Genomic DNA, 12887 nt, shown 5'->3' on the forward strand with positions numbered 1-12887 from the left:
GACTTCATCTTTACAGCTATTTTATGAATGTTTAATCTGATATAAGACAGATAAATCTAGCAATACTAGGCTGAACGTCTAGAATTATATTCCAACCAGATCTACCGACTATATTCCACTTCAGTTTCAGAAATATATTTATAAATTGCATGTGCATTTGGGGTTGCATGAAATTCTGAGGACTTAAGAATGCCAGAAACCTTTAAAGCAATGGTGCATCTGTAAGCAATGTCTTTCTAAAATGTCCTCAGATTCTTCTTTTTTTGTGGATTAGCATGTAAAGCTGAGGACACCAATCAGTGAAAGAAGATTTTAATGCCTACAAATGATATGACTGTGACAACAAAAACAAAAGTCAAATTATACTCATGTGCAGTAGCTATTTCTCTTTTTTCTTATGAGCAACTTCAGGCAAGGTAATAAAGGCACATACTGCCTAAATTGCAATCAGTAGGAGATGGAGGCAAGGAACAATCTGCGACAAGGAGGTATTTCTCTGGTTACACACCTTTGCTCTCTTATTCCTTGTCATTTTCAGGTCCTGGAGCACCTTTCTTGTGAGAAGACCCCAGAAGGAGCTGTTATCCGTCCACAAATGGAGCTCCTTTCTGACATCCAGTCCTACCCTACTGGAGCCAAGGCCTGACCTTCCTTAGACAAGGCATGACCCTGACTGGGACAGAAAAGCATAGGGACCTTCTCTGGTATAGACATGAAAAAAAGCAGAGCTCAGGGACAACTGGGAAAATTATCTTTTTAAGTTAATTTTTTAAAAATATTTTAAGATCTTTTTGAGTACTTTTTCAGTTCAAATGTCAGGGTAGTCCTTTTCAGACCTTCTGTGAGGCTGTGGCTGCTCCTTTGCTTCTCTTGGGCTATATGGATGAGTGAGAAGCACATGGAGGAAGTATGGAAAAGCACTGCAGGCTGCCTGACTCTTTCCAGACCAAAGCTTTCAGCTGTTTGGCTTCAGAGATGCTTTTCACCATACATGCATCCCTCTGTGCTGATCCCAGTGCAAACCAGTGTGTCTGTATGGTCAATAGGATGGCATTGCAGAGACCTTAATAACCAGCATGCTCATTGTTGTTTCCCCTCCCCAAACTGTTGCCCCTTATGCATGGGACAAGGGGCTCCTGGGGTGTATCACACTGGCCCTGAAAAGCAGAGATCAGCTCCCAGCTTCAATGTGGCTCTCTGCCTATTGAAATTCTGGTCTCCACACTTGTTAGACACCTTACAGTAATGTGCAATTAGAACTCCCATCAGCGGGCCATAATCTCTCTTGCCCAAAACCTCCACTCTTTGGTGAAAGACAACCACAACTCAGGAGAGAAAAGGGTGCTGGACAAGCCAGAAGCAACCATGACCTCTAAGCCCTGCATATCTTGAATAATTGCTCTTAAGTGGTACAATCTCTCCTCTGAATACAAGCTCAGCTGTTCTATTTTCCAGGATAAAGCAAGTCCTATAAAAAGTCTCCAAAGTTGTGTGTTGAGAAGCAGCAGCACAAGGAAAATAGCCATCATGTTTTTTCAACAAATCCTGGATAACTCATGTTGGTGTGCTTGGGTGAGAGGCCACAGAGTGTTTCTAATGTGCCACACTGAGGGCAGCTCAGTGTTAAGGTTGGTGCATGCTGTATGCCACAAACGTGAAGGGCAGCAGACACAAAAGATTATGAGATAAACACTGAGCCAAGGACCACTCCAAGGGGTATGTGGTGCAAATGAGGGTTGTTTGCTGCGGAACAGGGCAGACACAAACCAGGCTCAGGACTCCCAAGTTTCATATGTCATTGCTAGAAATCCTATGTAATGCACAGTTCTCATACTATAAGATAAATCTTTCATGTACAAAAAGCATATGTTACTTGTCTTCCTTCTGTGTTTTCACAGTATTGAAGAAATTTTCCGGACACCCAGCAGCATGTGCAGGTTTATACATTTAATAATGTTTACACAGTAAGTTTATAATGTTTATACATTAACATTAAGTAAGTTGGACCTGAAATACATTGAACCTAGCATGCATACACCATTCATATATTGATGTATGCTCAGAGTGACTCCAGAACTGACATTGCTTTCTATAGAGCTCAGCTGGACTCAAACCCTGTGTGGGTCAAGGAGAACCACTTTCTCTCTCACCTAAATGGTTTCACCTAAAACCATTTCAAATAAGTTTTTCTTTTCAGGGTACAGTCCCTCAGTCAGAATGGGGCCAAGGCCCATAGAGTATTACGAAGGCCCTACCAATTGCTGTGTAGGTCTGAGGAACACAGACCCTAAGTGTTTATACAGCCTGTAAACCTATCAGGCAGGAGCATAAGGGACAGAAAGGATCCTTCAGAGATTTTCATTGCAGCAAATTGGAAAACTCCACATTTCAGTGTCAGTCTTATGACCTGTTTTACCTCAGGGATCGACAGTATATCTTTGAAAAACAAAATTTATTTCATATTAAAGATTTCACATGACAAAGCATCTCTACACTGTTAAAAAATAACTACACTGGCTCAAGCACTGTTAAAAAATGTGTACCATGGTTACGTGTACACAACAGATAGCAATCACATTGCTTTCTCCTAAGAAAACTCAACTACCGTGGCTGCTAAGCACAAGTGTAACGTTGCAGAACAGGAATGACACAGGGTAACTGCCACAGCTCATGGCAGGATGGTTAACGGTAGGAAATTCTTATCCTATGTATGCTGACTGTTTAAAGATTAAGGAGTTACATTATGGGGAGGTTCGCAGTGGATGCGGTGGGTCCTTTTCATAATTCCTTCCAAAAAGGGTCACTGTTAAGAGTGGTTTCGATGAGCTATGCTTACTTTTCAATCGTCCATCATGCAGCACCTAGTGGAAAAAGAAAGAATGATACTAGTATTCCACTAACAGAGCAGCAATATCACATGGCACAGAAAACATCATGAAAAATAAACAATAAAAATAAAAGAAAAATAAAACAAATTAGAATTCTCTCTGACTCATGCATGGAAATGTTCTTGCAATTAAGTCACTAAAACAGAGCTCAGAAAATCTAAGTATTGTTTTCAGCTCTGCCATGGCTTTCCCACATCTCCTTGGACCCAAAGTTCTTTAAAACTTCCTCCAGCTCCATCTTTGTAATGAAGATCATTTTCTCTGCCTCATAAGAAGACATGAGTGATAACAACAGATTTAAGTTTTCATCAGTTACTTATACACAGCCATGCAAATTCTCTGTCTATCTATCTATCTATCTATATAGAACAGTAATTTTAAATCTTCTTTGATTAGTAGATTCCTAAACATTTTCCAGGTGGAAGTACAGAGAATTTCAGTCTACTGGCTATATGTTGCTTTTCTTAGCTACTTTTTACCAATCAATTTGAAATCGCTCTTGTAGACTGATTACATATATCTGCAACTTTTAAGAGCCTTTGTGACAATCGATAACCATGTATTTGGTAAGAAAATATAAAAAAAATTTAATTAAACCATGATCACATTATAGCATACCTGATAATCCTTTGATGTAAATGTTTTTACAAAAGTCCCATTCAAAACAAATATACAGCATGAGCAAGTGCTTTTCCATTTTCTACCTTACAAAAAAACCACCTCTGCTTCTCTTAAAACTCTTCAAGCCTCATTTCATTGTCTTTGTTATCTCTTCTAAGCTATTAAATAGCTCTCAAATAAATTAACATTTCATCTAGCCTCTTACATAAATATAATCTAAGGCTTATGGCTGAAAACATTTTATGGCAAAAATATTTTATGAAGTTTCAAATAAAAAAAAAATTATAAACCACACAAAAACCTCACAACCCCCTTTCAGTATTTTTTCTTGCACAGGATATCTACTTTTATGTATGATACTCATTAGCAATTTTTATTGTTCGGACAACTACATTACTCAGAGCATTTGATTTCTTTGCCTCCTAAAACGCTCATCAACAGAAACCTTTAGAAAATAGTTCTTTAAAAGCTGTTATTTATGGATTTGGGATCTGAAGTGGGAATCCATATTTAATACAAAACACTCAAGAAATTCTCAGCCTAAGCATTTACACCTCTCCTCAATAAGGACTAACTCAATCCATGCATTTAAATGTCCTCCTGAATCATGGTCCTCAAAATCAAAGAAAGTAGTCCTTGGATTTGTTTAACTTTGTCACCACCTCAGTTACCATTCTCTTTCCAAGGCCTGGAGAACCTAAGGTGAAGGAGCTCGAGGGCATCCCATTACCTCAAATTCCCCAGGGGCCAGCTGAACCCCGCTGTACAGGACTTCTGGAAAGACGTAGTGAGTGCCAAATGTGCCGCTCAGGGAGAACGTGTCAAACTTGGTCTGAGCAGTCTCCACGGGCTGCCCACAGCTTTTCAGGTCTGTGCTTTTACACTTCAGCAGCGTGCATATCTGTGGGGGAGAGGATACAGAAAAGCAACTTACTTCTCAGCTTTAAACAATCATGAGCTGGGTTTGATAGTAAGAAAAGCTCTCATGATGAAGGAATGAACAAGTATTTTGGAATGATTCCTTCATTTAGGCCCCAAGGACCCTTGCATGCTTTGGGTGCACATGGGATTGAAAAGACTTATCATTTTTTTCCTCAAAAATAAAATTAAAATTCAATACATTTACTAATTGAACTTGGATGTCTTAACAGCCACTAAGAAAATATATATCCCATACTCATTTCTATTGAACAAATTACCTGCCAATGATATTTTATGACAGAACCATGAAGACCATCAAATGCACCCAGTACATAAATTTCATCTTTGTTCTTGTCTGACATCCTATAGATCAAATGACAGCAGAGGTCTCTCTGGCAAACAGTATAATTCCCTGCTTTGTGTGTGAGTTCACTGAAAGTGAATATATCACGACGAACAGCTCCTGTAAAAGTGTTTTTTCCCTCTGGAAATTTTTTGATGCTTGTGGCATATGAGCTCCAGTTGACAGCAAGAGGGTAGGTAGGAGAAAGACGGGGGCGTGATCTCAGCTCTGCTATCAGGAGATGACCCTCCTCAGTTTCTGGATCATAATGATATGCAACAGGGCCATCTGGTGTAAATATCCCACTCCCTGTAAATGACACACACAAAATATTATGGTGCAGCTGTGTGGAAGCATTGAGTACACATCGCGAGCTATGTAACCTTTTAACATTTAAATTTTAAAATATTTTAAATCAACGCATTAAAATGTGCCTCAAACTTTATTTTAGAAAAATTTTTAAATAGCAGAACCATCAAGATCAAGTTATGTGCTTCACTAGATTTTGAATCTGAAGGCCTATGAAAGACAATTTGAGATAAAAACCTGTAATTTTTTTTAAACTTAGATTGTCTATTCTAAATTAGAGCTTCATAAATGTCACTTTTGCCAAAGAAAGAAATCATAGGGATAATTACATTTCATTGGAAGAAATCTAGAGCTTTAGGCTAAACTCAACTCAAAGTACTTAGAAATAGAACAGACAAAAATATTCCTTTGTTGCTTTCACTTCTGCTTCAGGTAAGAATTACAGATTGCAGATGCAGCTACAGCAATGGTTTCTCGGTTTATAGAAAAAATTGAGAATAAATATTTATTTAGATCAAACCAAAGCATAAATGTCTCTAACTCTTTAACAGTAACAGAAAAAACCTGAAAATGTTTTGTTCAGTACAAAACAGGAACCCTTCTTTTGTTTTCAGCTTATTAAATTCTGTTTAAGACATTTGTTTTCTCCCTTTAATTGTTCATTGATTTTTAAACAAAAAAAATCTGCTCCAAAATTGAAAGGCTGAAAATTTAAGTGAAACTTTGTGCCATTTTGAAAAAAAAAATCAGTTTTAAAATACCAGAATGCAATGTCTTGATCTTTCTAATTACAACTCTCCTAGAACTTTCAGCATTTTCTTGCCTGCAGCTATTAGCTATTAAATTCAATATAATATCAAGAATATTTTAGTTTTCTTAATTTTTCAGAGACGTCACTCATTCTAAAACATTTTGGCCTGCTTCTGCATCCAGTACCATTAAGACAATTTCCCTTTTCCCTAAATGCAACTCACCTGTCATTGCCAAGCCAGTGTTGTGTGTATTTGCTGAAAGTAAATTGACACCCATACCCATAGCCCAGGCAGAGTGAAATTCAACAGCAGTCAAAAATGGCAAGACATTCATCCAAGCAGTTGGAAACAGCACAGTGTCCACCTGTAACTCGCTCACCAGGACCACCGCAGGCTCACGGAAAAGTATGTCGAAACAAGTGAAGATGCCAAACTTCCCAAAGGGTGTCTCAAAAGTGACGGTCTCTGGCTCTTTAGGGAAATTAAACTGAGTTTCTCCTCTAAAGAGGTTATACTGTAGGCCAAGAAAAAGACACATTAGAATTAAAAATAATGCAAGATTACGAATAGCTACTTTTGTGTCTAAAACTGCCTTAAGGCAGAATTCAGGGTCTTTATCTCAAATAGTCACTCAAACCTCCCTTTGTAGCCGCTGCAGATCTGAAATGGCTCAGCAGAGATAGCAAATCAAAGTAAATAAAACCCACACCCCAGAAGCCCCCTAAAATTAGGTAACAAACACAGAAGTTGCAGGTTCACTTCGGTATATGGGGTATGACACCTGCTTATGCCACACTTAGCGCTATAAGCCAAATAAGCATTGATGAAATTTGGCGTAAGTACCCTGAAGGGTCAACCTAGCGATGCCTGCTGGGACGGCAGCCTGCATGCACACCAGCACCTAGCGTCCCGCGGCTGCTAGTCCCACAATTGCTTTGTGGCGAAATGCAAGCGCTGGCAATGTGGTTTGGCTGAACCCCCTCTGATGCTCCTCCAGGCCTGGCCTCCTGCTGTGCTCAGCACTGAGACAGCGAACGCCAGCGCTGCGCAGCCAAGCAGTCCTGACCAGTGGGCAGAGAGACCCTCAAGTATCAGTGGCTGTCTCTTGAATGCTTTCTACAAAAATATCCTGCAATACCATGTGCCTGCATCCCTGCAGCCTTCTGGAAATGCCTAGTCAGTTTTAGCTCCTGAACTCTGCCTAGATACTGTCTGGGAAAGTGCCTGGCTAAAACCATGACAAGGACCCTGCTAACCATTTACACGTATGGAAAGCTGCATGTCTTTTCAGTTAACTGTCGTAAATGTAGGCTTTAGTGTTTTATATATATCAGACATGCACTCTGCAGCTGAGGTGCTCCTGGGAATCATGACTGATCAGTCATTTCTTGCCTGTTTTTCCTTCTGGCCACAAGATGCTGGCATTGCATCATCCTGGATTGGCTGTCACTCTACAGTTATATAAAATTATTGTAACAAACTACTGAAACTGCTGCCAGAGAGATGAAAAGTACATTAATAATAAGGAACAGGCTGATGCGAAAGCTCATTCTCACCTTGTGGTAACGAGCCACTAGTTTTCCTTCTGAGTCAAAGACAACATCAGTGTTGAACTGGTAGCGACCATCGCTGGGGCAGCTAGGATCACTAGAATTACATGACTTCTTGTCCCCAATGTTTGCAACCACATAGATAGAGTTATTCCTGGCCATGCAGCTGAGTCGTTCCTGCACTGGAGCAGGAGCAAATCTAATGCATTTTTGATGAAAGAAGAACCAGAAAATTTTGAAATTTAATTATGAGTGTGGAAGACAAGCAGTCAAAATTACTACTTCAGTAACAGCATGTTACATATTTTAAACACATACATGTTTTTACAGATTTTAAAAATAATGATTTTGCCTAAAGTTTCCTCCTTTTCCTCCTTTTCCAATTTTGAAAAGTGAGGCTGCCTCAGTGCTTTTTACCTTGCATATTCCCATTTAATTAAGAGTTCACTGTGATGAGTTTCATTTATGAAGTAATTGAGATTTAAAAAAAATAAAAAATTAGCAGTTCTTACACATTCATTGAGAACAGCTCACTGCTCTGTGAGACACCAGTTTGAAACCACATAAATCACTGCAGAAGGACTCACCTTTTGGGATCAGTGCAGGGAATCCAGTTCACCTCTGGATCAGGAATATCCTCCAGGTAGGGGTAGATGGCTTCTCTGGTGAAACGCCAGCCATAAATGCCGTCTTCAGGAGTCACAATGATGTGGGCACCCTGGCAGGACAGGCTCCGTTAAGAGTTCACCAGGTAACCAGGAGAATCAGCAGAAGGGAAAATGCAAGCTGATAGTGCTAATAATACATCTAGTACCTGCCGGGCGGCTTCCTTGATGGCCCCTTCCAAGATGTCCATGTTTTTGTTCATCAGTGCCAAAGCATCGTCCGGAGAGGGAGGCTCGTTGGCGAGCGCCGGCAGGATCACCGAGTGCTCGTACACAGCCGCAGTGAAGCTATCCCAGGCGACGGCCTGGAGCACTGAGAGGGCGAAAACCGTGCCCTGTACGAGAGGCTGGAAAGCGAGCATGGCTCGTGCCTTGTGGTTCCTGGGAATGGGCATGGGGTATATAAAGCGAATAGAAAAAGGAGTAAAGTTTTCAACAGTTTGCTTTGGAAATAATCATCTATTAAGCAATCTGGGAAAGTACAATGTTATACCGTCAACATTTGAGAGCATTCATTCATGGCAAGAAGTCTAAGAATCACTTCTAGGAATTGCGTGTCATTTTAAATTCAAAATGCTGATGGGAAATAAAAGGCTAAGAGGGCATTCTGGAACAATATTGATCTATAACAGCCTTCCTGGAAATAGTGCTTGCAAAACCTATTTTTACATTCCTCTTCAAGCTTCCAAACCTGATCTCTGGGCTCACATGTCCAGACTCGCATGGTTAGGGCTGACTATTTTCTCTGTGAGTGTCCTCTATCACTTAGAAATCCAGCTGGAGGGGAAGGTAGACAAGCAGCACAAAGTACGGTTCTCATACTTCAGAGAGAAGATTATACCTTTTCTAGATATGAGACATATGGACCTGCCATGCCTCTTGCCTTTGGCGAAGAACTTATTATATTTGCAGCAACTGCCCCAAGAGTGTCCTCCCTCATAGGTTCATGATGTGATTTACACTAACCTTTGAACTGTGTTAATCTTTATGTCTCGACCTGAAATATGTATCTACTTTGTGAAAATGAATTAAACTTCATACAGATTTTTTTACTATTTTTTGATATGAAAAGCAAATTTTGCACAGTGACTGCTTTGCAAATAGCACACTACTACCATAGCCTCCATTTCTTCATAAAAGATCTGCTGTTAGAACTGTATCTCTGATCTCGCACTATCTCTGAGGGTAAACTGACATAACCTGGCTAATAATATTTGCTGTTCAATAAGAAATCAAGGAAAATATTCCTCATCCCAACAATATCTCCCTCTTTACTGTGCAATTTCACCCTGAAATCTTATTTTGTTTTGAAGGCATCCTCAGGAGAAACAGGTATTTCAGTGTCCTCTGACAAGATGACATTGTGCTCATAGACGGCTGCAATGTAGCTGTCCAGGGCACAGGCCTCAAGAACAGACAGGATAAAAACCGCAGCAGAGGCATGACCTTTACAAAGACCCATATCTGAAGCCTGGAAGTCACTCCAAATGAGGACGGGGCAAGCAAAGACAGGTGATTTTATTAAGAAAAGTCTTGCATGAAATTGGGAATTCCCCAGTGCCAGAAAGCCGACACCAAGTGATGCAATCGCCATGTCCGGAAAGTCTCGGGGCATCAAGGGGCAGGAGAGCTGCAAACATTGAGCAATTCTGCGTTACAGCACAGGCAGAGCAGTCACCACTGGGTGCAGCTGAGGAAACGCGTCCCCTGCCAGATTTAAGAACGATACAGGCATGGATACAGGACCAAAGCAACACAGGAATTGCTACAGTGAAGTGAATTGAAGGCAAGCCCAGGTCACAGCAGGAAAACGAGCCAGAGGAGTTTTGAGAAATCTCAGCAAAATCCAGTGCAGACACTTTCCTGGCCAAACTCATGCAGGCAGGGCAGCTAGAGGCAGGCAGCCAGTGCCGAGCTCTGTGCTGCTGCTGTTCACATCCAAGCTCGCTCAGCACAGAGCCAGCGCAGGGCTGCAGGGGCTCAGGGCCAGCTCCACATTTCGGAGGGCGGGTATCAGGCAGGCTCTTACTCTAAGCAAACCCATCAGCACACCACCCAGTAACTGAGCCCTGAAAAGATCCCCAAAGATCATTGCTGGAACAGCATGATGAACAGGAGTCATAGTTTCTAAATTTTGACTAATGCAACCTCCATCAGTCTCAGCTGCAGGTCACCACTGCCAGAAATCTTAAAGTTAAAGCTGCATGTGCACAATAATGACTTGTGTCTGGTTGCCCAAATCTCTTACCTTCTTTAGGTCCTCCTTTGCTTCACTACCCCTGAGAGAAGTGTTTATTGTTGTCAGCGGTATGTGCAAACTTGTCTTTATACACAGTGCTTTGGTATGTGGATGGATGGGCAGATTTCTGTACGATTGCTTTCCGCGTGCTTGACTCATTCCACACAATAACACATTTCACAATGATAAACGTTATGCAATCTTTGCAGTAAAAGACATTCAGCACAATATCGGCTCGTGCCAGTCTTCTAAGGAAAAATATTCAAATTTTTTTGGACAGGTACAAATATACCTCAACTAGACAGCAGTGGCCTTCAACCAAATCCTGAAATCAAAATAATAACTAGATTCAGGATGTGGGATCATATATTGCTTACACACACATTCCCTTAGCCAGAGGACTTGTACCTACAGTGAGCAGGCCTGAAGGAGCTGCTTCCTGCTTCCCAGGCTGGAAACGTGCTCCTCCTCTATACCTTCCATATTGGTGAAATGTGGAATTTTCACCAGCAAGGTGAAAGCTCAGTGCCCTCCTTCCACTTGCGCCATAGTCTCCCTTTAATCCAGATCCTTTCCCCAGAATTGACTTGCAGTGTAATCCACTAGGTTCCTGGCCCCAAAACGTGGGCGACAAGCACAGTGTCCACAGTGAGTCTGGACTGATGGGAAGAGCATCTGACTGAACATTCCCTTGCTGGCATGAGATTAGTCTTTGGCCAAGCAGTGGCTGACTCCAACAGTGAACAAGGTTTTAAGAGAGCATGGATCTAGCGATGCAGATGTTGAGCTTTTGTGAGTCAGGCAGGCATTGTCTGAGGTTGGGAAGATGGCTTTTGATCAACATGCGTATGGTATGAGGATGTTATTTCATATGTGAATATCTATTTGCATTTAAAAATAGAAAGGGCTATATGGTGCACTGCAGTGATATTCCACACTGCAGTTTGGACAACATTTTCATTCCCAGATTGTCTCCAGCTCCCTAAATGAAGTGTATTGGGTCAGGGTTGGCTCTCTGACTGGAGCTCCTCATCTGCCTCTACGGTGCAATATTCTGTGCTACAAGGTGCCACAGACTGTGCACAGAAAGCAGAGCTAAACAACTGCTATTTTAAACTCATAAAAGTTTAGTAAGCCTATAGTACAAAAGAGTTACTTCTCAGTAAGTGGTAGCAATAAAGTAATAATGCCGCACTACTACTAAGCAAAGCACACCGAGGAGAAGCTTGTGCAACCAGAATTAAGAAGCATAATTATGATCGTTTTAGCTGATGATGTCATGTCTCATTTGGACATGATGTCAGTGGTGTACAGCTTCAGTTATGGTAACAGCAGGGGAAGGCTGGTGGCTGTGGGTCTTGTTTCAGATGATCCTTTTCATACCACCATCCAAAAAGCGTCACAGTGATGACTGGCTTTGTTGGTCCTATCTTACTTATCAAATGCCCATCACTCAGCACCTAATTGAAGAAGATAAGAGAAGGATAAGGAGGAGTACTCATAGGAACAAGTTAAAAGCTTACAAAGATGTGACAAAACAATGAGAAGGTACGTCAAACCCTATTGCTCACGGAAACCAGTGACTTCGTTAGGCGGACATTGAATAAATCGGACTCCTCACTACGAGCAAGTTTTCTTTGGCTTTTCTGAGACAGCTTACTCCCTTACTAAGCCCCAGAGAACCTAAGGTGAAACAGCTCAAGGGCATCCCATTACCTCAAATTCCCCAGGGGCCAGCTGAACCCCGCTGTACAGGACTTCTGGAAAGACGTAGTGAGTGCCGAACGTGCCGCTCAGGGAGAACGTGTCAAACTTGGTCTGAGCAGTCTCCATGGGCTGCCCACAGCTTTTCAGGTCTGTGCTTTTACACTTCAGCAGCGTGCATATCTGTGGGGGAGAGAAAAAGACAACATATTTAGCAAGACGGACACACTCCGGGTAGGAAACCCTTGTGTCATCAAATCCAGTGTGTGACAGAGCAGGTGATTGCCACAGGATATCTTTCATAATCCTAAGGCAACTTCCTTTTAGTTGTAGCTTAATTTTTTCACCCCTTGATCTGACTGGAACATGTTCCAGAACTACACCGCTTTAGGAGATAGAAATGACCTTAGTCGCTGGTGAAAGCACTGCTGGAGCAATTTCTTTCATGCCTGAAGGCCAGTCCTGTCACTTCCACTAATTCTTCCAATTCTTTTCTATGAAGACTCCCTTTTCACATGTCTTAAGGAGAGATTGTGGGTGGAAACTTGGAACAAAATGAAACAAATGAAACAGATCTCCTCATAAGTCCATTGTACAACTGCAAACTCGAGACCTTTTACTGCCATTTGTACATGTTGCTAATGAGAACCCAGGAGATGGTCTCGTAGGTGATGGGAAGACTGGATTTGATTATCTCCATCCAACTCCTGGTGAACAGCTGTCCAAGTAATGAAGCAAGCATGGCCTGCCACACCTTTGTGTTAGCAGTTGCAGCACACAGAGGAAAATAGTGCTGGTAATGTAGACCGACTATACTTTGGTCCCGTGGGGTTAATTCTCCAGCTTTAATTTGATAGATGCTAAAGGGAAGTAGCAATTCCTGCCTTCTCTAGAA

General features: G+C 41.5%; 2 protein-coding genes across 3 annotated transcripts; both read right to left on the reverse strand.

Annotated features, from left to right (window-relative positions):
• Window positions 1-1927: 1927 nt before the first annotated feature.
• On the reverse strand, window positions 1928-9336 carry LOC104153166 (pantetheine hydrolase VNN2). Of its 2 annotated transcripts, XM_068938347.1 has the most exons (8): window positions 8543-9336; window positions 8199-8430; window positions 7972-8102; window positions 7391-7583; window positions 6057-6348; window positions 4709-5082; window positions 4240-4410; window positions 1928-2861 (listed from the first exon to the last, which is right to left on the reverse strand). In XM_068938347.1, the coding sequence occupies exons 2-8, from the start codon at window positions 8409-8411 to the stop codon at window positions 2742-2744; spliced, it is 1494 nt and encodes a 497-aa protein (XP_068794448.1). In that variant the 5' UTR covers window positions 8412-8430; window positions 8543-9336; the 3' UTR covers window positions 1928-2741. The 2 variants fall into 2 exon arrangements, with proteins under 2 accessions (XP_068794448.1, XP_068794447.1); XM_068938346.1 differs by lacking the exon at window positions 8543-9336 and having other exon boundaries at window positions 8199-8451.
• Window positions 9337-11430: 2094 nt separating this feature from the next.
• On the reverse strand, window positions 11431-12801 carry LOC138066746 (pantetheine hydrolase VNN2-like). Its single transcript, XM_068938348.1, has 3 exons — window positions 12398-12801; window positions 12005-12175; window positions 11431-11748 (listed from the first exon to the last, which is right to left on the reverse strand). The coding sequence occupies exons 1-3, from the start codon at window positions 12437-12439 to the stop codon at window positions 11605-11607; spliced, it is 357 nt and encodes a 118-aa protein (XP_068794449.1). The 5' UTR covers window positions 12440-12801; the 3' UTR covers window positions 11431-11604.
• Between the last annotated feature and the right edge of the window lie 86 nt (window positions 12802-12887).

The sequence above is a fragment of the Struthio camelus genome, chromosome 3 (genome assembly GCF_040807025.1).
Source record: "Struthio camelus isolate bStrCam1 chromosome 3, bStrCam1.hap1, whole genome shotgun sequence".
NCBI classification, from domain to species: domain Eukaryota; kingdom Metazoa; phylum Chordata; class Aves; order Struthioniformes; family Struthionidae; genus Struthio; species Struthio camelus.